This window comes from Micropterus salmoides, unplaced genomic scaffold (genome assembly GCF_014851395.1).
Source record: "Micropterus salmoides isolate LMB-PRFRI ecotype aquatic unplaced genomic scaffold, ASM1485139v1 Ms_hic_scaffold_9, whole genome shotgun sequence".
Classification (NCBI taxonomy): Eukaryota; Metazoa; Chordata; class Actinopteri; order Centrarchiformes; family Centrarchidae; genus Micropterus; species Micropterus salmoides.
This window is the reverse complement of record NW_024044681.1, coordinates 4,481,933-4,507,432: the sequence shown is the minus strand read 5'-3', so window position 1 is coordinate 4,507,432 and position 25,500 is coordinate 4,481,933. Positions and strand designations below refer to the sequence as shown.

At 44.2% G+C, this 25,500-nt stretch overlaps 2 protein-coding genes across 3 annotated transcripts in view; both read right to left on the bottom strand.

Moving 5' to 3' along the window:
• Positions 1–26: 26 nt before the first annotated feature.
• Positions 27–20,593, bottom strand: LOC119895533 (protein-methionine sulfoxide oxidase mical3b-like). The gene is made up of 23 exons (XM_038708711.1): positions 19,907–20,593; positions 17,883–18,239; positions 17,454–17,661; positions 17,258–17,374; positions 16,960–17,061; positions 16,527–16,682; positions 16,359–16,446; positions 15,684–15,954; positions 13,687–13,802; positions 13,458–13,584; positions 13,244–13,337; positions 13,015–13,162; positions 12,703–12,899; positions 11,564–11,670; positions 10,533–10,595; positions 10,100–10,270; positions 8,131–8,214; positions 3,892–4,051; positions 2,112–2,203; positions 1,773–1,845; positions 1,441–1,624; positions 746–1,038; positions 27–601 (listed from the first exon to the last, which is right to left on the bottom strand). The coding sequence occupies exons 2-23, from the start codon at positions 18,144–18,146 to the stop codon at positions 492–494; spliced, it is 3,225 nt and encodes a 1,074-aa protein (XP_038564639.1). The 5' UTR covers positions 18,147–18,239; positions 19,907–20,593; the 3' UTR covers positions 27–491.
• Positions 20,594–21,083: 490 nt separating this feature from the next.
• The window catches only part of LOC119895515 (putative transporter SVOPL), an 11,841-nt gene continuing 7,424 nt past the window's right edge, over positions 21,084–25,500 (bottom strand). For both annotated transcript variants that reach the window (XM_038708678.1, XM_038708679.1), the window contains exons 11-15: positions 23,892–24,003; positions 23,642–23,723; positions 23,474–23,563; positions 23,277–23,390; positions 21,084–21,186 (exon numbers count right to left, since the gene is read on the bottom strand). In XM_038708678.1, coding sequence (XP_038564606.1) covers positions 21,175–21,186; positions 23,277–23,390; positions 23,474–23,563; positions 23,642–23,723; positions 23,892–24,003 — 410 coding nt within the window. In that variant the 3' untranslated portion in view covers positions 21,084–21,174. The remainder of the gene's footprint in view (positions 21,187–23,276; positions 23,391–23,473; positions 23,564–23,641; positions 23,724–23,891; positions 24,004–25,500) is intronic.

Sequence of the window (25,500 nt, the reverse complement as noted above, 5' to 3'; positions counted from 1 at the left end):
GTACCAGGAAAAAAAGAAAGAAACAACGCGGTGAGTTTACACATGGCAGGTAGATTATAGAAGCCAAGTGCAAAAGGCTTTCAAACAGCAACATAAATATAAACTATTCTTTCTTTCAGGTGTTGTATTGTGGGGGTGTTGGGGGGCTGAGGTGGTGACTCCTGACTATAAAACACTGGATCCTACATTTCCCATAATGCTCAGTGTCTGTGATTAGGCAAACAGCCTCCTCTTCCTCCACACCTCCATTTGTAACACATATTGGTGAGGGATCAAGATTATTTTCCCCCAGTGATTACAGAAAAAATCAGCCTTTTCCTCTCAGTGTTTCTTTGCTACTGCGACCCTCAGGATGAAAAAAAACAAACCGTGTTAAACAAACAGCTGATCTGCAGCTGGTTAAAATAATATTTGTGTTGTTAAAATGGTCACATGACAGCACAGAAATCAGCTTAATGCTGTGTGTTAATGCGGTGATGCTCATCTAAATTTCATGTTTTTATGAATGTAGTTTGGTAAGTTTGGATTCTACCTGTCTCCTCCTCTAACAGGAGCCACAAGCCCGAGCGTCGCTCCATGTCCCAGGGGCTGTACTCCCCCTCTACCAGCAGGGGGAGACACAGCACGACATCACAACATCATAAGAAAACACAACAACAACAACAACAACAACAACAACAACAACAACAACCAGCAGAGGACTCAAACTACAGACAGAAAGCAGGTAACACAAAAACTGACTCACCATCACTGGACTGCACCTCACTGCTTCCTTCTTCTTCATCTACCTCCTCCTCCTCGTCCTCGTCCTCCTCGTCCTCGTCCCCCTCCCCCTCCTCCTCGTCCTCGTCCTCCTCCTCCTCCTCATCCTCATCCTCCTCCTCCTCCTCCTCCTCCTCCTCCTCCCCCTCCTCCTCCTCCTCCTCGTCCTTCAGGTGGAGCTTCAGAGCTTCCCCCCATGAAGCTCTGGCCTCCTCTGAAGCCACTCGAGGGCGACCGCTGTCCTCCTCCTCGTCCTCCTCCATCTCAGACTCTGAACTGAAATCACAGACAAAGGATTTTTATTGATTTCGGGGAATGTGGGCTTATGAAATATAAAAATCCTTTGAAAAAGCTCCTTTTTAAATTAAAAAGCTATTTATTTATTATATTTTTAAAATATATTTATTGCCTCATTTATTTATTCCAGGTTTTATTTCATAGGCATATTTATTAATTATTAATTTATCTGGGGTTAAATAGCTCTGACCAATACTGCCAACAAAATCAAAAACATCCTTCTGATTAGTTTTGATGAATGATGCCATAAAAAGTTATAATTTTGATGTTTATTATGATTTTGAATTATAAAGTCAAACATGATTTTAACATTTAAAATTGAGATGTTTAAAGTTACAAATGCAGTTTAACTTAGACCTTCCATACGGGGTTGACTCTCACCTGGACCTGTGGTTGATTTTCTCGTCCAGGCTCAGGTTGAACCGGTTCAGGGTCTCCTCAGAGACCTCCTCGGGCTCCTCGGGGCCCTCAGGCTCCTCCAGCAGCTCCGTCTCCATCTTCGTCGAGCTCCGGCGGTAGTTTTCCAGCTCGATCCTCTCAGGCGTCGCCACCATCACAGAAACAACTGCAAACACACCAACACAGCCGCACACACACACACACACACACAGAAACACACACACACTAAAGCCCACATTGATTCCAGTTTAAGGAGCATGTTCAGTGTGAACAGGTATGAAACTGAAAGGGCGAGGCAGGTGACGTGAACTCACCTGAAGAGCGACGACGACCAGCGGTCATCAGAGAGTCTGCAGAGGAGAGTGATGGGGCTGAGCCCAGAGACGCCTGTGAGGGAAACAAACACACCCAGTCTGAGTGATCAGTAACTTGGGTCGTCCTGGTAACCACCTGAACATCGCAGCAACACAGAAGTACTGAGGTGTTTTAAAGTAAAAGTACTGCACTCAGAACAAAAGTACTCTGTGATGAGTTAAACCTTAAAGTAGCTGTTAAACACATGCAGTAAAAAGTACCACGTGTGCCTCTGAAACGCAGTAGAAGTACACAGTAACATGAGTAATATTAGGTATAAGTAAAGGAGGTTTGCTCACAGGTGGCGTGGGTTGTGCAGTCGCTCTGTCGCTCGCTCTCTGCCTCACAGCGTTCAGACGAGCGTCCAGGTGGTGGAGACAGTAGAACCTCGCTGAGGAGACAGCAGACGTTCACACAGACTCAACTTCAGGCCGCTTTTATACCAACATTCAAACATGCCCCAACCTCCGCTCTGATTGGCTGCTGAGGGCTTTAATCAGATGCACAATGCCAGCTTTATGGGGTAAAAATACTGCGGCATGTGGAGGTGATGCTCCGGGCTCTAACTGCACACTAAGGTCACATGACGGCATCATGTGGTCACCCAGCGACACATGTGGTCGCATAACTGACAGCTGAGAGCTCGTTACACCTGCTGCTCTCTGATATCTGTATATTTAGAAATATCTGATATCAGATTTAAACACATATCATGAGTTCACTGATCCTCAGGCTGTTTTAACTCAGCTGCTGACAGAGACAGAAATCAATAAAGAATAAAAACCCTTGTTCTGTTCATGTACACAGTCGAAGGAAAAGGTATGTGAACCACCATGTGGTGGCGGTTGTTGTGATGGTGGTGGTTGTGGTGGTGATGGTGGTGATGATGATGATGGTGTTGGTTGTTGTGGTGGTGGTGGTTGTTGGGATGGTGGTGATAGTGATGGTGGTGGTGGTGGTTGTTGTGATGGTGGTGATGATGGTAGTAGTGGTTATAGTGATGATGGTGGTGGTGTGGTGATGGTGGTGGTGGTGTGGTGATGGTGGTGATAGTGATAGTGATGGTGGTGGTGGTGGTTGTTGTGATGGTGGTGGTGGTGGTGGTGGTGTAGTGATGGTGGTGGTGGTGTGGTGATGGTGATAATGGTGGTGGTGGTGGTGATGGTGATGATGGTGATGGTGGTGGTGGTGTGGTGATCGTGGTAGTGATAGTGAATGGTAGTGATAGTGGTAGTGATAGTGACGGGGGTGATGGTGGTGGTGGTGTGGTGATGGTGATGATGGTGGTGGTGGTGGTGTAGTGATGGTGGTGGTGGTGTGGTGATGGTGATGATGGTGGTGGTGTGGTGATGGTGGTGTGGTGATGGTGGTGGTGGTGTGGTGATGGTGGTGATAGTGATGGTGGTGGTGGTGGTTGTTGTGATGGTGGTGATGGTGATGATGGTAGTGGTGGTCATAGTGATGTTGGTGGTGTGGTGATGGTGATGATGGTGGTGGTAGCGATGGTGGTAGCAATAGTGGTAGTGAAAGTGATGGGGGTAGTGGTGGTGGTATTGATAGTGACAATGGTGATGGTGGTGGTGGTGGTGGTGTGGTGATGGTGGTAGTGGTGGTGGTGTGGTGATCGTGTTAGTGATAGTGAATGGTAGTGATAGTGGTAGTGATAGTGACGGGGGTGATGGTGGTGGTGGTGGTGTGGTGATGGTGATGATGGTGATGATGGTGGTGGTGGTGGTGATGGTGGTGTGGTGATGGTGATGATGGTGATGGTGGTGGTGGTGGTGGTGTGGTGATGGTGGTAGTGATAGTGAATGGTAGTGATAGTGGTAGTGATAGTGACGGGGGTGATGGTGGTGGTGGTGTGGTGATGGTGATGGTGGTGGTGGTGGTGGTGGTGATGGTGGTGGTGGTGGTGGTGGTGGTGGTGGTGTGGTGATGGTGGTGGTGGTGGTGGTGTGGTGATGGTGGTGGTGGTGGTGGTGGTGTGGTGATGGTGGTACTAGTTATGGTGGTGGTGGTGATGGTGGTAGTGATAGTGATGGTGGTGGTGATAGTGACGGTGGTGATGGTGAACCTCACCTGTGTGCTGGTCGAAGGCGTATGCAGCCAGCCTCAGTGTGGTGCTGCAGTGGAAACACTGGAAGCAACTGCGATGGAAGAATAAACCTTCGGCACTCAAACGCTCCATCAGGTAAACTTTCCTCTGACAGAAGAAACAGACATCGCTGCAGCCTGAGGACTGAGACACACAGACACACTGGGTTATTGGTACTCTGGGTTATTGATACTCTGGGGTATTGATACGCTGGGGTATCGATACTCTGGGTTATTGATACTCTGGGGTATTAATACGCTGAGGTATCGATACTCTGGGTTATTGATACTCTGGGGTATTGATACTCTGGGGTATCGATACTCTGGGGTATTGGTCCTCTGGGTTATTGATACTCTGGGGTATTGATACTCTGGGGTATTGATACGCTGGGGTATCGATACTCTGGGTTATTGATACTCTGGGGTATTGATACACTGAGGTATCGATACTCTGGGTCATTGATACTCTGGGGTATTGATACGCTGGGGTATTGATACGCTGGGGTATCGATACTCTGGGGTATCGATACTCTGGGGTATTGGTCCTCTGGGTTATTGATACTCTGGGGTATTGGTCCTCTGGGGTATTGATACTCTGTGTTATTGGTACTCTGGGGTATTGATACTCTGGGGTATTGATACTCTGGGGTAGTGATACTCTGTGTTATTGATACGCTGGGGTATCGATACTCTGGGTCATTGATACTCTGGGGTATTGATACGCTGGGGTATTGATACGCTGGGGTATCAATACTCTGGGGTATTGATACTCTGGGGTATTGATACGCTGGGGTATCGATACTCTGCGTTATTCATACTCTGGGGTATTGATACGCTGGGGTATTGATACGCTGGGGTATCGATACTCTGGGGTATCGATACTCTGGGGTATTGGTCCTCTGGGTTATTGATACTCTGGGTATTGGTCCTCTGGGGTATTGATACTCTGTGTTATTGGTACTCTGGGGTATTGATACTCTGGGGTATTGATACTCTGGGGTAGTGATACTCTGTGTTATTGATACTGTGGAGTATTGATACTTTGTGTTATTGATACTCTGTGTTATTGATACTGTGGGGTGTTGATACTCTATGTTATTGATACTCTGTGTTATTGATACTGTGGGGTATTGATACTCTGTGTTATTGGTACTCTGGGGTATTGTTACTTTGGGGTATTGATACTGTGGGGTATTGATACTCTGTGTTATTGATACTGTGGGGTATTGATACTCTGTGTTATTGATACTCTGTGTTATTGATACTGTGGGGTATTGATACTCTATGTTATTGATACTCTATGTTACTGATACTCTGTGTTATTGATACTGTGGGATATTGATACTCTGTGTTATTGATACTGTGTTATTGATACTTTGTGTTATTGATACTCTGTGTTATTGATACTGTGGGGTATTGATACTCTATGTTATTGATACTCTGTGTTATTGATACTGTGGGGTATTGATACTCTATGTTATTGATACTCTGTGTTATTGGTACTCTGGGGTATTGATACTTTGGGGTATTGATACTGTGGGGTATTGATACTCTGTGTTATTGGTACTCTGGGGTATTGATACTTTGGGGTATTGATACTGTGGGTATTGATACTCTGTGTTATTGATACTGTGTTATTGATACTTTGTGTTATTGATACTCTGTGTTATTGATACTGTGGGGTATTGATACTCTATGTTATTGATACTCTGTGTTATTGATACTGTGGGGTATTGATACTCTATGTTATTGATACTCTGTGTTATTGGTACTCTGGGGTATTGATACTTTGGGGTATTGATACTGTGGGGTATTGATACTCTGTGTTATTGGTACTCTGGGGTATTGATACTTTGGGGTATTGATACTGTGGGGTATTGATACTCTGTGTTATTGGTACTCTGGGGTATTGATACTTTGGGGTATTGATACTGTGGGGTATTGATACTCTGTGTTATTGATACTCTGTGTTATTGATACTGTGGGGTATTGATACTCTATGTTATTGATACTCTGTGTTATTGATACTGTGGGGTATTGATACTCTATGTTATGATACTCTGTGTTATTGATACTGTGGGGTATTGATACTCTATGTTATCGATACTCTGGGGTATCGATACTCTGGGGTATTGGTCCTCTGGGTTATTGATACTCTGGGGTATTGGTCCTCTGGGGTATTGATACTCTGTGTTATTGGTACTCTGGGGTATTGATACTCTGGGGTATTGATACTCTGGGGTAGTGATACTCTGTGTTATTGATACTGTGGAGTATTGATACTTTGTGTTATTGATACTCTGTGTTATTGATACTGTGGGGTGTTGATACTCTATGTTATTGATACTCTGTGTTATTGATACTGTGGGGTATTGATACTCTGTGTTATTGGTACTCTGGGGTATTGATACTTTGGGGTATTGATACTGTGGGGTATTGATACTCTGTGTTATTGATACTGTGGGGTATTGATACTCTGTGTTATTGATACTCTGTGTTATTGATACTGTGGGGTATTGATACTCTATGTTATTGATACTCTATGTTACTGATACTCTGTGTTATTGATACTGTGGGATATTGATACTCTGTGTTATTGATACTGTGTTATTGATACTTTGTGTTATTGATACTCTGTGTTATTGATACTGTGGGGTATTGATACTCTATGTTATTGATACTCTGTGTTATTGATACTGTGGGGTATTGATACTCTATGTTATTGATACTCTGTGTTATTGGTACTCTGGGGTATTGATACTTTGGGGTATTGATACTGTGGGGTATTGATACTCTGTGTTATTGGTACTCTGGGGTATTGATACTTTGGGGTATTGATACTGTGGGGTATTGATACTCTGTGTTATTGATACTGTGTTATTGATACTTTGTGTTATTGATACTCTGTGTTATTGATACTGTGGGGTATTGATACTCTATGTTATTGATACTCTGTGTTATTGGTACTCTGGGGTATTGATACTCTACGTTATTGATACTCTGTGTTATTAATACTCTGTGTAATTGATCCTCTGTGTTATTGATACTCTGTGTTATTGGTACTCTGGGGTATTGATACTCTATGTTATTGATATTCTGTGTTATTGATACTCTGAGGTATTGATACTCTGTGTTATTGGTACTCTGGGGTATTGATACTCTATGTTATTGATACTCTGTGTTATTAATACTCTGTGTTATTGATACTCTGTGTTATTGGTCCTCTGGGGTTTGATACTCTATGTTATTGATATTCTGTGTTATTGATACTCTGGGGTATTGATACTCTGTGTTATTGGTACTCTGGGGTATTGATACTCTGGGGTATTGATACTCTATGTTATTGATACTCTGTTTATTAATACTCTGTGTTATTGATCCTCTGTGTTATTGATACTCTGTGTTATTGGTACTCTGGGGTATTGATACTCTGTGTTATTGATATTCTGTGTTATTGATACTCTGGGGTATTGATACTCTGTGTTATTGGTACTCTGGGGTATTGATACTCTGGGGTATTGATACTCTATGTTATTGATATTCTGTGTTATTGGTACTCTGTGTTATTGATACTCTGGGGTATTGATATCTGTGTTATTGGTACTCTGGGGTATTGATACTCTGGGGTATTGATACTCTATGTTATTGATATTCTGTGTTATTGACACTCTGGGGTATTGATACTCTGGGGTATTGATACTCTGTGTTATTGGTACTCTGGGGTATTGATACTCTGGGGTATTGATACTCTATGTTATTGATATTCTGTGTTATTGGTACTCTGTGTTATTGATACTCTGGGGTATTGATACTCTGTGTTATTGGTACTCTGGGGTATTGATATTCTGTGTTATTGGTACTCTGGGGTATTGATATTCTGTGTTATTGATACTCTGGGGTATTGATATTCTGTGTTATTGATACTCTGGGGTATTGATACTCTGGGGTATTGATACTCTATGTTATTGATATTCTGTGTTTTTGATACTCTGGGGTATTGATACTCTGTGTTATTGGTACTCTGGGGTATTGATACTCTGTGTTATTGGTACTCTGGGGTATTGGTACTCTGGGGTATTGACAGTATTTGTAGAATCAGTCGCAGATTTGAAATCACTTCCTGAAACGTCCTAAAAAGAAACCGAGCTCTGAGCTGGATCTTCACAGACATTTCACCAAACACAGATCAGGTTGTAAATATTTTCAGATCAATCAGATACTTACCAGATTCACTTCCCCCTGACTCTGAATGCGATTAGCCACCTGCTCGGCCAATGAGCTCACTCCACCTGTGTACATCTGCAGACACTGGGATCAGACAGAGAGACATTTCATTAGAACCCAACACCGACAGAGAAGCCGTTCTGTTTGGGGGCGCCATATTTTCTTCTTCAGAGAAATTCCAAACCTTTCCTATGATTCATTGGTGTGCAATGAATCATGGGAATGATTCAGCCACCAAGGATCCAGACGTTGGATCCAATAAGAAGGCCGTGTGTGAAGGTTCCTGTCAGAATCCGATACGTTCTGTACATTGATGGCAGCCAGTGAGTTTTTTTACTTTATGAACACAGTATTCCACAAATACTAATAATAATTACAATAATAATTTTATAATATTTGTATTGTGTAATAATTACACAATACAAATATTAATACAGGGATTATCTGAGAAAGCAGAATTCAAACTCTCTCAGAACAAAGTAAAACACGCTGCATCGGTGCTGTCAGGAGCCTTCAGGCCGCTGTGACGCAGACCTGCAGCCGTTAGACGCTCTTAGTTTAATAAAGTATTAATAAAGGAGGATGGTAAAGTTCAGTGGAGTCAGCAGATGGGGTTAGAGCTGCAGGCTGATCTGAAGTCAGCTCTTCTCTCTTCAATAGAAAGTATTCATGTGAGGACACTCTGGTATTGATCTGCAGACGCATCACATGGTTGCAGCCTGCAGAGCTGCTGCAGCTTCCAGTCCTGAATCAAGGTCAAGACAACTGCTGCCACTCTGCTTCAGCCTGAGGACACGATGGACAACAACAACACAAACAGAACTCTACACTAACACCACCACGGATACACAGCATGCACTGCAGCTCTGTACCTGCTCCTCCTCACTGAGAGCAGACTGAGACTTGATCTTCTCTTTGAACCGAAAACTCATCTGTTCCTGCTGAAGAGTTCGTTTCCTCTGAAGAGATGTTTGCACAGAGACAAGCAGGAGGACAGACGGACGTTTACATGTGTACAAGTACTCTGAATGCAGTATTTTCTGTTACTTTATACTTCTACCCCACTACATGTACAGTCCAGTGAAAAACCTTCAATGGAACAACAGTTAAAAACAACATTTCCGTCACCAAAACAGACATTTCAGATCTGAAATGAACAATTAAATGAAGGAGTTTGGTTCATTATTTTGTTCCATTGAAGGTTTTTCACTGGACATGAACTACTGAGACTTACAGAAGAACTACAAACATGGCGGCTGTTATAAACCTTCTGACTGGCTCTGTATTACTGACTGTATGATCAGTATAATATGAAGCCTCCATCACTGCAGCGTTACACCTGGGACCTGATCCAGTGGACCCAGTTTCATGTTGAATCTAAAAACTGTTTTAATCTGTTTCTGTAAAATCCTCAGGAAGCTTCCACTCAGGTCTGGTGGACTTTCAGGAAGTATCTGTTTCATTTAAGTTCTGTAAGTGTAAAACAGTAAAGAGTGAAGCTCATCCTGAGCTCAGAGCTGAAAGGTTAAATGTTTCTGAGACTTTAAATTTTCATCTGACAGGTGAGGTCACTGAGCAGAGAGGAGAAGAACGAGGCTTCATCTGTTTCTACTGGTTTCTACTGACTACCAATCTTTACCGGTCTCCATGACGACGTGTGAAGCGGATCTGCAGCCGGCTGAGGGTCCGGAGACTGTGGCGGGGGGAAAGGCTGGACAACAGCTCCCCCTGCTGGCCGGAGTCACACACAGCGTTATCAATGATCAAATCATTCTTATCTGTGATGTGACATCTAGAGCTTTTACAGCTGCTGTCTGATAGCTCAATAAATCAGCTGCAGGACTCTGACGCTGTCACACACTCAAACATTCATTAAATAAACTGCAGCAGCCTGATCTGATGGGCTGGAGGTGAAATATTATTGATCCTGGATCAGACACCTGTCTGTGTGACGTCGCTGTGACCTCACCTGGCGGCGTAAAGCTGCAGCAGCAGAAGAAGAACTCCTGCAGGAAGTAGAGCTCTCGTCCAGCTTCGCCTGCAGCTGATTGGCCATCAGACGCACTCTGGAGCGACTGGACCCGCCCACAAACGCCTCTTCATACTCCTGGCGGTCGACATCCCCGTTGCGGTCACATGACTGGAAACAAAAACTTTATTTAAACAGGAAACATGGAGACGAACAGCTGACCTTTATCTTCATGAAGCCGAACACTGACCTGAGCACTAAATCTGGGAATATATTTGTGGTTCAGAAGAGTTCCTCTCATCGCTGCATTTATTCATTTAAAACGTTTCTTTTTGTTCATTTTCTTTCCATCTTGTAAACCTTTTCTTTAATTCAAAGGTTTTTTCTTTGTGAATCTTTTGTCATAAGAAACAAACTGTGGTGGAACACTGACCTCCTGCTGCTCTCGACACGGCCCGCTGGTCTTCCTCCTTTTACCACGAGCGTCTTTCTGCTCCTGTAGAGACGCCCAGAGGTTAACAGCAAACAGGACAGAAAGACAGACTGAGGCTGTCTCGAGCGCCATATTTGTCTGTCATATCATCCACAACAACACTTTTAACCACAATCCACAAACAAGAAGGAGGAACAAAGGCCCCCGACCCCGGACCCCTGCCCGCCGACGTGTGCAGATCCTTCAACAGCATCAAACAAGTCACCTGGACCTGATGGCATACCTGGCCGAGCTCTCAACGGTTGGAGGTCTTCACAGACGTTTCCAATCCGTCACTGCTCCGGTCTGTTGTCCCCATGTTTAAAGACCTACTACCATTGTCCCCAAAAGGTCCCGACCACTCTGACCGACTTCCACCCAGCAGCCCTCACCTCCACCATCATGAAGTGCTTTGAGGGGTTAGTCAAAACCTTCATCACCTCCTCCCTCCCTGACTCACGACACCTCCACCCTAACCCCCCAGACTCCCAGCTGGACAGTTCAACACCTCTGTGGGCTCCGAGCTTGTCACCAAGCTCAGAGACCTGGGACTCCACAGTGCCCCCTGTGACTGGATCCTGAACTTCCATCTCAACGTCAGCAAAACAAAGGAGCTGATTGTGGACAACAGGGACAGACATTCCCCCTTTCCCTCAGCGGGATATCGTGGGGAGGATCAAAAGCTTTATGTTCCTTTGGGTCCACATCAGCGAGGACCTGACCTGGACTTGCCACAGCAACACGACCACAAAGGCAGACAGAGCAGGCTCAACAGGGACCTACCTGTTTAGACCTGCACACATCACAGTACACGTATTTATATTATACTACAACTGTTAAACTAACATGTACTACATCATCATCATCATCATCATCATCATCCCAGCACTACTGTGCAAAGGGCACCACTGTTTAGCATGAGCATTGTTGAGGAGAACATGTTGTGCATGTGACAAATAAAGAACTTGAGAATGATGAAGAACCACAGAGACCTTTGGGTTCCTCTTTCTGGATGGGCTGAGTCCCAGTCTGCTGAGGAGGGAGGCCGGAGTGATGAGAGCTGATCTCAGGTCAGAACTCTGACTCAGACAACCTGAAACTGAACAAGAGGGGAATCATCATCTTATCACATGCTGAGGAAGTCTACATGTTGGACCTGCTTTTATCTCAGATCAGTCTTTGAATCTGTGCAGTTCCTCACTGAAAACTGTTTTAATAATAATAATAACAAAAATAATTTTTAAGACTAATTTGGAGTCTTTTGTCTTTTTTCTTTGCTAAGGAATGTTTTGCACAAATTTTACAGTCTTCTTCAGTCTTTTTCTGTAAGTTTTTATTCGATTAAATGTCTTTTTTCTTAAAGCCAAAAGTTAGCCAACTAGCTAACTGTAAGCTAAGCTAAGCTAAGGTTGGCCCAGCCTTGCATCGCTCTGAGCTAGTAGAAAGCTATTGTTGATTTTCATGGGTTAAATTGGGCCAGGGCTGTGTGGGACAGAAGTACACTGGTCAACGTCGGAAAAGGAAGCGCAGGAATTGGATTTAGAGCAGCGGACCCTAAGACCGCCACAGACTTCTTCTGAGCACCAGACCAGCCGGACCAAACGCCACCGCTACGATGGGCCCAGGAAGAGCTGCACGAGCCGAGCTTGGACCTAACCCACCTCAATTATGCACTCAAGACAGTATTTTGCTAGCGATAATGTTAGCTAGCAAACAAACTAAGGCTAGCCAGCTAGCTGCAACCCAGCCATGCTGCATGGTGCCAGCTAAAGCCACAGTGTATTTCACAAGGTTAGCTTTGACGTCGTACGCTGTGTTGTGGTGGGTGGCGGTTGTTTATTGACGTTAGCGCACTCCATTTCTAAGCTAATGTTAGCTAGCGTTGCACACTGTTGGCGCTGTAGGGGAGCGGGAGGGAAGGCACTTGGGAGCTTAAACGTCACACAGGCAGCTCAGGAAGTCGTGGAAGTCTAACTTTTTAAGTTTCAATGTGTTCTTTCAACAGTATTTTCTCTTTGTTTAGAATCACTGTCTGCGTGCAGGACTTGTTTTATCATTAGTCTGTTTTCACTTTTCTTTTTTGGGTTAAACAGTCTTGTCCAGTGTGATTTCAGGAGATGTGGAGTCTCACCAGCAGGGGGCGGTGTGTCTTTGAGCAGCTGGTAGAACTGACTCAGGTACATCACCACAGACAGAGAGTCCGGTTCTCCTACAGACGACATTTCTTCCACCGTCATCAGAGGAGAAATCCCAAACTCCCGTTCAGCCACGTCGAAGCCCAGACGAGTGTTTTCTTCCACCGACGACTCATCCAGAGACTCAAAGTCACTGAGGACAGACAGGAAGTCAGGCAGACGACATGTCAAGAACATGTGAAGACGGAAAGATGGGAAGTTTGATCAGTTTCAGTGAATTATCTTTATCAGCTGATTATCAGTTTTACATCAGATCAGGTCGATATCGATGAATCAGGGCACAGAGAGCGAGGCCACTCTTCCAGGAAGTAGTCAGGTCTCTAACGTCAACACCGCGATAACCACGAGTCTGCTCCTGACACCAACTCAGCAGCTTATTGGACTGAGAGAAAGAACCTATCAGAGAGGACGAGATATAACAGCGTTACTGAAACTAAAGTGCGAGTTGTAACAAACAGGAAGACGACCTGAACTCACTCTGTCTGGGGAATCTGGGTGACGGCACACGGGTGATGTCACCACAGTCTGTGTTTAGCCCCGCCTCTTCTCCAGTGTCCACCAGATGTCTCACCTGTAAGAAGAAGAAAACCACTCCAACTTTAGAGTAAAGACCTGGTTAGGGTTCAGGATTAGGCAGGTAGTGGTTACGGTACATCTCCAGGACATGAGTGTGAAAGTGATGCGTGTGTGCCTGAGCAGGTGTTGTGAGCAAACGGTTGATGTTCAGGTATCTGGTCGCTGGATCGACTGTAAACAGACTGAAGTTCTTCTGCAGGTTTTCTGGAGTCGTCTGAGCGAGGAGACGGTACACACTCTCTCTGAGGGACAGAGATACAGACATGTCGGCACTACCGGACCACAGATCACCTGTCTCTGATAGCAGCAGGTGTTTCATGTTCAGGTGTGCATGTACTGTTTACCTGTCTGCCAGGATGTCCAGAGGAGCTCCGCCTTGGGCCCAACTTCGTATCATCCAGGCTGAATCCAGAGCTGCCAGAAACCCTCGAGCTATTCCTGTCCCCATCGGCCAGAAGGGCTGCAGACAGACAGGAGGACAGAGAGGAAGACAGACAGCAGGACAGACAGGAGGACAGACAGGAAGACAGACAAGAAGACAGACAGCAGGACAGAGAGGAGGAGAGACAGCAGTACAGAGAGGAAGACAGACAGCAGGACAGACAGGAAGACAGAGAGCAGGACAGGCAGGAGGACAGACAGGAAGACAGAGAGCAGGACAGACAGGAGGAGAGACAGCAGTACAGAGAGGAAGACAGACAGCAGGACAGACAGGAAGACAGACAAGAAGACAGACAGCAGGACAGAGAGGAAGACAGACAGCAGGACAGGCAGGAGGACAGGCAGGAAGACAGACAGGAAGATAGACAGCAGGACAGACAGGAGGACACACAAGAGGACAGAGAGGAAGACAGAAAGCAGGACAGGCAGGAGGACACACAAGAGGACAGACAGGAAGACAGACAGACAGGAGGAGAGACAGCAGTACAGAGAGGAAGACAGACAGCAGGACAGACAGGAAGACAGAGAGCAGGACAGACAGGAGGAGAGACAGCAGTACAGAGAGGAAGACAGACAGCAGGACAGACAGGAAGACAGAGAGCAGGACAGGCAGGAGGACAGACAGGAAGACAGACAAGAAGACAGACAGCAGGACAGAGAGGAAGACAGACAGCAGGACAGGCAGGAGGACACACAAGAGGACAGAGAGGAAGACAGAAAGCAGGACAGGCAGGAGGACACACAAGAGGACAGACAGGAAGACAGACAGGAGGACAGACAAGAAGACAGACAGCAGGACAGAGAGGAAGACAGACAGGAAGACAGACAGCAGGACAGGCAGGAGGACAGACAGGAAGACAAACAGACAGGAGGACAGACAGCAGTACAGAGAGGAAGACAGACAGCAGGACAGACAGGAAGACAGAGAGCAGGACAGACAGGAGGAGAGACAGCAGTACAGAGAGGAAGACAGACAGCAGGACAGACAGGAAGACAGAGAGCAGGACAGGCAGGAGGACAGACAGGAAGACAGACAAGAAGACAGACAGCAGGACAGAGAGGAAGACAGACAGCAGGACAGGCAGGAGGACACACAAGAGGACAGAGAGGAAGACAGAAAGCAGGACAGGCAGGAGGACACACAAGAGGACAGACAGGAAGACAGACAGGAGGACAGACAAGAAGACAGACAGCAGGACAGAGAGGAAGACAGACAGGAAGACAGACAGCAGGACAGGCAGGAGGACAGACAGGAAGACAAACAGACAGGAGGACAGACAGCAGTACAGAGAGGAAGACAGACAGCAGGACAGACAGGAAGACAGAGAGCAGGACAGGCAGGAGGACAGACAGGAAGACAGAGAGCAGGACAGACAGGAGGAGAGACAGCAGTACAGACAGGAAGACAGACAGCAGGATAGACAGGAAGACAGAGAGCAGGAAAGGCAGGAGGACAGACAGGAAGACAGAGAGCAGGACAGAGAAGAAGACATACAGCAGGACAGACAGGAAGACAGACAGCAGGACAGAGAGGAGGACACACAAGAGGACAGACAGAAAGACAGACAGGAGGACAGACAGGAAGACAGACAGGAAGACAGACAGCAGGACACACAGGAGGACAGACAGCAGGACATACAAGAGGACAGGCAGGAAGACAGACAGGAGGACAGACAGGAGGATAGACAGACAGGAGGACAGAGAGGAAGACATAGAGGAGGACAGACCGGAGGATAGACAGGAGGACAAAGAGGAAGACAGACAGGAAGACAGACAGGAGGACAGAGAGGAAGACAGACAGGAAGACAGACAGGAGGAAGGACGCACACACATAATCACCTCAGAATTTAATTTTTGAACTTTTATGAGTCTCTTTTGACTGTCTCTCCACCTGTCTCACCTCCAGCAGACTGTCCCCCACAAGTGTGACCAGCAGCTGGTGTCCGTGTCGCTGACGAACCATTGCGGCGTTCTCTGATGCGTACATGCAGGTGAAATCGAACATGGCGACGTCCGGCTGACCGTAGTGATTTATGGCGAAGTCCAGCGATGGCAGCTGGTGATTGGTGGAGAAGTTGGCTGCCTCGCGGGCATATGCTTGCAACGCATTCTGATCTACGTTCCCACGAGAGAGGAGCTGCGCGGTGTCTGCAAAATCCTGATGGAGGAGGACCAGGTATTTCAGTCAGAACTTCATCAAACACTTTATTTGCTTGCAGTAGTTTGGCGTTGTGACTGTTCTGGGACGTCATCCCTGAGGCGGGGAGAGCACCTCCCTGCCCTTCCACATGCCTATCGGAGCATGTGGCTTGGAGGCGGCGGGTTACAAGCAGGCTGGTGGCTTAAATTCGGCGCCTTGTATGGCTTTGCCAATGAATGCTAGGAGGGAAATCAGCTGAGCTGTCAGCTGATGTGGGCTTGACATGACATGGGCTCCTATCCTATGATTGAGAGCTGAGCTTGATTTCGTTGCCTGCCTGATCTAACGGCATGCTCGATTTTTCTCTGATCTCGTCTCTGTTCTCTCAGTCTGTGTTGCTCTGTTCTAGGTGTGTGAGTTTACCTGGATGATGACCCCTTCTCCAACAGACTCTGTTTCTTTGCCGTCATTACAAAGTAGTGAGTGTCATCTTTGTAGTACACAATGTTCTCCAGATCGATCCCTGAAAGAAATGTAAGAACATGATGGTTAATACATTTCTGTTCCTCAGCACATGAAACCGGACAGGATATGATGTCATACCAGTTTCCTGCCGTAGTTCCTGAAAGAACCTCTGGTTGAAGATGAAAGCCACCCCGCTGATCTCCTCCACTTTGGCCTCAGCGGTGGTGTTTCTGTTTTTAAAGTTGGCTGTGATGGCGATGGCCAGCTTCCCTCTGAATTCTTTACGCCTGAAACCTGTTCAGACGGTTAAAGGGAGATTACTGGGACCACTGTCAGGGGGAAGGTTTTAAGTTTACTGTTCTTAACACTGTAATCATATCAGATTATAAGACTGAATTTAACATGAAAACATAATATTTCTTGAGCAAGATAGAATACTCCAAAAGGTCACGTTGAGAGACAGTCAGAGGGTTTATCCTCTTCAGCCGTGTCTGTCCCTGACTTCAGACTCAGCAGTCGAGTCTTTCTTAGCTTTCACCAGAGTAAGCTGGACTTCAGGATGTCGGCGTACCTGGTAGTGTGTTCCTGCGTCCGTCTGCTCCAATGATGACATCAAACTCCAGCTGATTGAGAGGATGAGACTTTGGACTCACCTCCATCCTCCAGCCCACCTCTGCAGACAGGTGGACATGCAGACAGGTACGTGGGTGATAAAGGAAGCAGGTAGACAAAGAGCTTGCTTACATCTCTTACTCTTCAACTGAACAGGTCACCTGACAGTTTTAACTCTTAAGCTGCAGAAAGTTTTCTCTAGTTTTAATAATCAATCCCAGAAACCAGCTGCTGATCAAAAGAACCAATGTTCTCACTGTGCCTGTGCTGATCCTCCGGCGGCTCCACCAGGTTCTTAAACTCCACGTTGACGTGGACTTGGACCCCCAGCAGTAAGGCGACCTTCAGGAGGACCAGCTGCAGCTGACGGATACCTGCAGACAGGAAACAGGTGGTGCTGTTTGGAGGATCCAGCTGTTCAGATCGTACAAGAGTGACGGATCACAGACTCACTGATGTGGTCGATGGAGCCGGCACAGAACTTCCCGTAGAACTTTTTGGCCCCGAGGCCCCGCAGGTCGTGGATGGTGAAGGGCCACAGGTGGAGCACGTTGTTCCTGGAGAAGGAGTCTCTCTTCTCCAGCAGCACCACCCGAGCTCCCATGAAGCTCAGCTCCACCGCCGTCCTCAAACCACAGGGCCCCGCCCCGATAATCACGCACTGACCAATCAGAGAGAGAGAAGACATCAGGTGACCAATCAGAGGCCCTCAGTGGTTTTCTTAAAGGGCTGTTCTACTAATTTATAGTTCCCTGATCAAAGCTAACTGGTTGCTCTACTTTATTTTAAACGAGACGGTTAGCCTCGAAAAAAGGAACTTAGCAGCACCTTTACACCTGCAGTGACATCACTGTGATGTCACCACAGCATATATGAACATACGGTGGTGTTGCTGCAGACCCGGGCCCTCTGGTACTCCTGCTGGCCGGCCCTTCGGTCCAGTTTGGCCCACAGAGCGTTGGCCCTCCAGTAGTTGAGGCGGCACTTGATGGTCCGGTACAGAGGCCTCTCGGCGGCGCTCTGGTCCAGCTGCAGATGGTCACACAGCTGGCTGAAGGACCTCAGCGTCGCCCTGCAGGTCGACGCTGACACAAACTCGTCAAACAGCTCCTGAGCTCGGCATTCTGGGTAAGACTCGTCTCCCATGGCGACCCCGGAGGCTGCAGGGCACCATGGGAAGGGAGTCACCTGCTGATAATGTCACTGGCAGACTCCAGGTCGTCAGAGAGAAGATTCACCCTGAAACGTTGCACAGATCTGTTAAGGTAATTATGTACATGTACTCAATTGCAGTACTTTTACACAGTACTGCTACATACTGTAGTATATATGGGTATTTATTTCCTGTATTTTGTATCAGCGTTGCTTTGTCAGTACTTTTTATGTTGTAATGGATCAATAAACTGAACCATTAACCTACTTTCAGGTACTTCTACTACCCAACAACAGAAAGTATCTAATAATAATAATAATAATAATAATAATGCATCTTATTTAATGGCGCCTTTCATAACACCCAAGGTCACCTCACTCATCACTCATCACTGCATAAAACAATACACACAACAAACAAGCCGCATACAGATAAAATGCATTAAAAACTCAGTACAACATGTTATAAAAAAGCTTGTATAAAAAGATGTGTCTTAAGACGCGTTTTAAAAGTCAACAAACAGTCGCTACTGCGAACATCAAGGGGAAGAGAATTTGTGTTCACAACATTAAAATGCTGCTTCACATTCATGAACCAGTCAAACATGTAATAAAGACGACGTCCAGACGTCCTGCTCTGTCATTTAAAACACACCTGTTCTGTCCACAGGAGCAACAGAAATGGATTTTCTGAAGTACAAATGTGACGTACTTTTACTTTTCTTTATCAATTGAATATTTTCACTTTATGACTTTCTACAATACTAGATATTGTAATTTTTACAGCAGACATTCATTGAATAGCTGGATTATTAGTTAAATATAACATATGAAGCATCTGTGATCAACTGATAAAATATTATGCGTATTAGGAGTAGTAGTACTTCTTGATGATAACATGTCTGTACTGTAATCCTGAGTGCTTAGACTTCTAACATGGTGGTATCTGTTTCATCAGAACACCTGAAAAGGTAACTCAGTCTGATGTCTTTAAACATCATCCAACCTTAAATAACAGCAGCTCAAACAGTCTGCAGTTGAAGACGGTGTGATTCGGTCAAAAGCTAGTGGACCTTGAGCTGAGATTCAACTACAAAATTCTGGAAACAACTTTTGCTTCCTGACGTGCAGCTGGCAGCTGCAGCTTTTAGCACGTGTCATAATGAAGTCACTGTGTCCAGGTCACATGACCGACATGTTCACAGTCAGTGTGAACAGAAACAAAGAGGTTCATTCAGAACAGATCCATCAGTACCAAGCACCAACGCACACACACACAGTCCTTCAGGCAGACTCACAGAGACCAGAACCAGAACAGGAACTCAGGCCAACGACACAAACCAGTAAAAATGAAACACAAAGTAATGACGAGAGGCAGTATGTTTCTTCTGTGTATTTATAATATTAATATTATTACTAGAGTAAATGAGACAATACAGAATCCTGTTAATGTTTCTACCTCTAAAGGTGAAGAACAGACCTGGAACACGATCTGCCAGGACAGGAGGACGAGACCCTGACCCTGTCAGTAAACTGATCTAGGTTTATTAAAGACCCTGGTCCTGTCAGCAGATCTAGAACAGGTTTATTAAAGACCCTGACCCTGTGAGTAAACTGATCTAGAACAGGTTTATTAAAGACCCTGACCCTGTGAGTAAACTGATCTAGAACAGGTTTATTAAAGACCCTGACCCTGTGAGTAAACTGATCTGCTGAATCACAGATCTAATGTTCAGAGGTAAATCAGTACTCACGTCTCTCAGAGCTGCCGTCCATCTTCATCTGCTGCCAGTCAACGTCTAAATCCACTTTAATCACACACACACACACAGTCTGAGGTCAGGGGGCGGGGTCAATGGAGGCCCGCCCCCTGTGGACAGACAGTAATCTGTAATCTGAGTGTCTGAGCTAATGGGATTAAGGTAAGCAGTTCAGGAGCCAGAGATCATCCTCGTCTGCAGACTCAGCAGTGCCACCATCAGGCTGTCAGAGCCACTACACTGAAGCTCCTGCATCGTCTGACCTGAATAACAGGGTTTATTCTCTGCAGGTGGTGTTGATGTCTGACTGTAGGGCTCTCTGTTGGATGGATAGTGATTAAATGTGCTTCAGACCTTCATGTCCCCCCTCAGGATGAACTGTAGCGCCATCATCAGGTCAGTCAACATGTCATAATCCCCCTTTAATGTCCTGCTGTACTAGTTTTGTTGTACTGTGTCTTTGGAAGGTAAGCTTTTTCAGTTCACCTCGTTACAGCAAAGCCTCCACTGAGTACTTACTACAAAATTCTAAACTTCTTTCTTGTAGACATTATGAAATTATTTCAGCATATTATGATTTTGTAATGTTTAGAAACCTGCTGGACCAAAACGGTTGAGTTGTCATTTACAGGTAGTGATGAAGATAATAAATTTACAATTTTTGTGAAATAAAATGACTCAAAAACATTCACATTTAATATCATATTCATATATTTAATAAAAACATTATATCACAATGATTTTTTTACTGTATGTTTGTATTTATTTCCGCAAAAATGAACCATGTTACTTGATGTTTTCTAACGTTTTTTTTATATTTACATGTATTTGGTCTTTTCATCATAGGCAATATCTGAACCATTGGTAGAGCACTATATTTAGAAATCTATTGGGTCTGTAAAAGAAAATCTAAAAAACATTTTAAAAAACACTTTAAAGCTGCAGCAGAGAAAGAAATGACGGTTATATTTGCTGAAACTGTCCCTGTATTCTGACTGCAGTACCCGAGACAGGTGATCAGGCTCCTGATGATCAAAACAACAAATCAGAGCCAGGAGCAGCCTCTAACACCATGTCAATCACCTCCCCACATTCTCACACTCAGTCACAAACGTCTGAGAAACATCCAGCAGAGTGGGTTCGATGTCTCGTAATGATGAACAGGACAAGCTGATGTCAGTAACACATTTAATATCTTCATATTTCAGACTTAACAACGATAAAACGACAAACAGTAACAGACACTTTGTTTGGAGAAGTCATCAGGAGTTTTGCTGAAAAAAAGAGGAATAAACAAAGTTAAATTAAAGTTAAAATAAGGTTTGTACAAAGAGGAAAAAAGTTAAAATACAGTTTGCAGGAAGAGGAAACAAAGTTAAAAAGGTTTGTACAAAGTTTAAATAAAGTTTGGAAAAAGTTAAAATAAAGTTTGTACAAGAAGAAAACAAAGTTAAAAAAAAGTTTGGACAAGAGTAAATAAAGTTAAAATATAGTTTGTACAAAGAGTAAATAAAGTTAAAATATAGTTTGTACAAAGAGTAAATAAAGTTAAAATAAAGTTTGTACAAAGAGGAAAAGTTCAAATAAAGTTTGTAAAAAGAGAAAACAAAGTTTGTACAAAGGGGAAACAAAGTTAAAATAAAGTTTGTACAAAGAGGAAATAAAGTTTGTCCAAAGAGGAAATAAAGTTAAAAAAAAGTTTGTACAAAGTTAAAATAAAGTTTGTACAAAGAGGAAATAAAGTTTGTACAAAGTTAAAATAAAGTTTGTACAAAGAGGAAATAAAGTTTGTATAAAGTTAAAATAAAGTTTGTCCAAAGAGGAAAAGTTAAAATAAAGTTTGTCCAAAGAGGAAACAAAGTTAAAATAAAGTTTGTCCAAAGAGGAAACAAAGTTAAAATAAAGTTTGTCCAAAGAGAAAATAAAGTTTGTCCAAAGAGGAAATAAAGTTAAAAAAAAGTTTGTACAAAGTTAAAATAAAGTTTGTACAAAGAGGAAATAAAGTTTGTACAAAGAGGAAATAAAGTTTGTACATTGTTGAAATAAAGTTTGTATAAAGTTTGTATAAAGTTTGTACAAAGAGGAAATACAGTTTTTACAAAGAGGAAATACAGTTTGTACAAAGTTTGTACAAAGTTAAAATAAAACTAAAATAAAGTTTGTACAAAGAGGAAACAAAGTTAAAATAAAGTTTGTAAAAGAGGAAAAGTTCAAATAAAGTTTGTACAAAGAGAAAACAAAGTTTGTACAAAGGGGAAACAAAGTTAAAATAAAGTTTGTACAAAGAGGAAATAAAGTTAAAATAAAGTTTGTACAAAGAGGAAAAGTTAAAATAAAGTTTGTACAAAGAGAAAACAAAGTTTGTACAAAGGGGAAACAAAGTTAAAATAAAGTTTGTCCAAGAGGAAATAAAGTTTGTCCAAAGAGGAAATAAAGTTTGTACAAAGAGGAAAAGTTAAAATAAAGTTTGTACAAAGAGGAAATAAAGTTTGTACAAAGAGGAAATAAAGTTTGTACAAAGAGGAAAAGTTAAAATAAAGTTTGTACAAAGAGGAAATAAAGTTAAAAAAAGTTTGTACAAAGTAAAAATAAAGTTTGTACAAAGAGGAAATAAAGTTTGTACAAAGTTAAAATAAAGTTTGTACAAAGAGGAAAAGTTAAAATAAAGTTTGTACAAAGAGGAAATAAAGTTAAAAAAAAGTTTGTACAAAGTTAAAATAAAGTTTGTACAAAGAGGAAATAAAGTTTGTACAAAGAGGAAATAAAGTTAAAAAAAAGTTTGTACAAAGTTAAAATACAGTTTGTACAAAGAGGAAATAAAGTTTGTACAAAGAGGAAATAAAGTTAAAAAAAAGTTTGTACAAAGTTAAAATAAAGTTTGTCCCAAGAGGAAATAAAGTTTGTCCCAAGAGGAAATAAAGTTTGTACAAGGTTGAAATAAAGTTTGTATAAAGTTTGTACAAAGAGGAAATACAGTTTGTACAAGGTTGAAATAAAGTTTGTATAAAGTTTGTACAAAGAGGAAATACAGTTTGTACAAGGTTGAAATAAAGTTTGTATAAAGTTTGTACAAAGGGGAAATACAGTTTGTACAAAGTTAAAATAAAGTTTGTACAAAGTTAAAATAAAGTTTGTACAAAGAGGAAATACAGTTTGTACAAAGAGGAAATACAGTTTGTACAAAGTTAAAATAAAGTTTGTATAAAGTTTGTACAAAGAGGAAATAAAGTTTGTACAAAGTTAAAATAAAGTTTGTACAAAGTTAAAATAAAGTTTGTATAAAGTTTGTACAAAGAGGAAATAAAGTTTGTACAAAGTTAAAATAAAGTTTTGTACAAAGAAGAAACAGCGATGCGTTTCTCACCAGCAGAGCTCGTCCTTTAGTTTCTATAGGCAGCAGAAAGTTTCCGATAGCGCAGACTCCACAGGCCACAGCGAACGGAGTGAGAGCCTGAATCACTGACTGAGACATCAACACCTGAAGGACACACAGAGTGACGTCAGCAGCAGAAACACCTGAAGACTCACCTGAGGGGATTCTGGTCAGGACGGTGAACCCACCTGAGCGATGAACGGAGCGATCATTCCTCCGATACGACTGAACGACGTACAGAAGCCCATCCCCAGAGACCGAGCCACAGTGGGATACACCTGAGAGACAAAGAACACCTGTTACCTGAGACCTGGATCAATACACACCTCCACTAAAACCAGCAGACTTAGACTTACCTCAGCGGTGTAAATATAAACCACATTAAAGTTCATGGAGACCAGAGACCGGAGCAGGAACAGCAACACCGTGAACCCAAACCTGGAGAGATAAACAGGGACAGGAGGTCTTTATAAACCTGGACCCAGTTAGACTCAAGGACCACATAAACCTGGACCCAGTCACACAGGAGGTCCTCATAAACCTGCACACAGTGAGACGGGAGGACTTTATAAACCTGTTTCCAGAAGTCGTCTCTAAAGTTCTTACATGGTGGTGCAGATGTTGACCAACATGAACAAAATGGCCGACAGCAGCTGCAGCACCATCAGACTGATCTTCCGTCCCCAGATGTTCAGCATGCAGATGTTTAACGGGACCACTGGGGGGACAGAAGAGGAGAGGATCAGGTCTGTGCCACACTGGAACCCTAACATTAGCACACAAGTCCTAAAAGTAGATCCAGAGCACACAATTAACCCACTGAGACAGAAATATCATACTGGCTCATTTACTCATTCAGGAAAATAATGCACTGCTCAAAGAAATAAAGGGAACACTAAAATAACACATCCTAGATCTGAATGAATGAAATAATCTCATTAAATACTCCTTTCTTTATATAGTTGAATACGCTGACAACAAAATCAAAATTTATCAACCCATGGAGGTCTGGATTTGGAGTCACACTCAAAATCAAAGTGGAAAACCAAACTACAGGCCGATCCAACTTTGATGTCCTTAAAACAAGTCAAAATGAGGCTCAGTAGTGTTTGTGGCCTCCACGTGCCTGCATGACCTCCCTACAACGCCTGGGCTCCTGATGAGGTGGCGGATGGTCTCCTGAGGGACCTCCTCCCAGACCTGGACTAAAGCAGTCTGTGGTGCAACGCGGCGTTGGTGGATGGAGCGAGACATGATGTCCCAGATGTGCTCAGTTGGATTCAGGTCTGGGGAACGGGCGGGCCGGTCCATAGCATCAATGCCTTCCTCTTGCAGGAACTGCTGACACTCCAGCCACATGAGGTCTAGCATTGTGTTGCATTAGGAGGAACCCAGGGCCAACCGCACCAGCATATGGTCTCACAAGGGGTCTGAGGATCTCATCTCGGTACCTAATGGCAGTCAGGCTACCTCTGGCGAGCACATGGAGGGCTGTGCGGCCCCCCAAAGAAATGCCACCCCACACCATTACTGACCCACCTCCAAACCGGTCATGCTGGAGGATGTTGCAGGCAGCAGAACGTTCTCCACAGCGTCTCCAGACTCTGTCACGTCTGTCACATGTGCTCAGTGTGAACCTGCTTTCATCTGTGAAGAGCACAGGGCGCCAGTGGCGAATTTGCCAATCTTGGTGTTCTCTGGCGAACGTCCTGCACGGTGTTGGGCTGTAAGCACAACCCCCTCCTGTGGACGTCGGGCCCTCGTACCACCCTCATGGAGTCTGTTTCTGACCGTTTGAGCAGACACGTGCACATTTGTGGCCTGCTGGAGGTCATTTTGCAGGGCTCTGGCAGTGCTCCTCCTGCTCCTCCTTGCACAAAGGCAGAGGTAGCGGTCCTGCTGCTGGGTCGTTGCCCTCCTACGGCCTCCTCCACGTCTCCTGATGTACTGGCCTGTCTCCTGGTAGCGCCTCCGTGCTCTGGACGCTACGCTGACAGACACAGCAAACCTTCTTGCCACAGCTCGCATTGATGTGCCATCCTGGATGAGCTGCACTACCTGAGCCACTTGTGTGGGTTGTAGACTCCGTCTCGTGCTACCACTAGAGTGAAAGCAGCGCCAAAACATCAGCCAGGAAGCACAGGAACTGAGAAGTGGTCTGTGGTCACCACCTGCAGAACCACTCCTTTATCGGGGGTGTCTTGCTAATTGCCTA

What these genes read in the sequence shown, in the direction of transcription:
- LOC119895533 (XM_038708711.1), bottom strand. Translation starts at nt 18,146, where the DNA reads ATGGGAGACGAGTCTTACCCAGAATGCCGAGCTCAGGAGCTGTTTGAC. An exon ending in CGGCTCCATCGACCACATCA is followed by an intron (nt 17,375 to 17,453) that starts GTGAGTCTGTGA and finishes TCCTGTCTGCAG; the next exon opens with GTATCCGTCAGCTGCAGCTG. An exon ending in TGGTCGTCGTCGCTCTTCAG is followed by an intron (nt 1,625 to 1,772) that starts GTGAGTTCACGT and finishes GTGTGTTTGCAG; the next exon opens with TTGTTTCTGTGATGGTGGCG.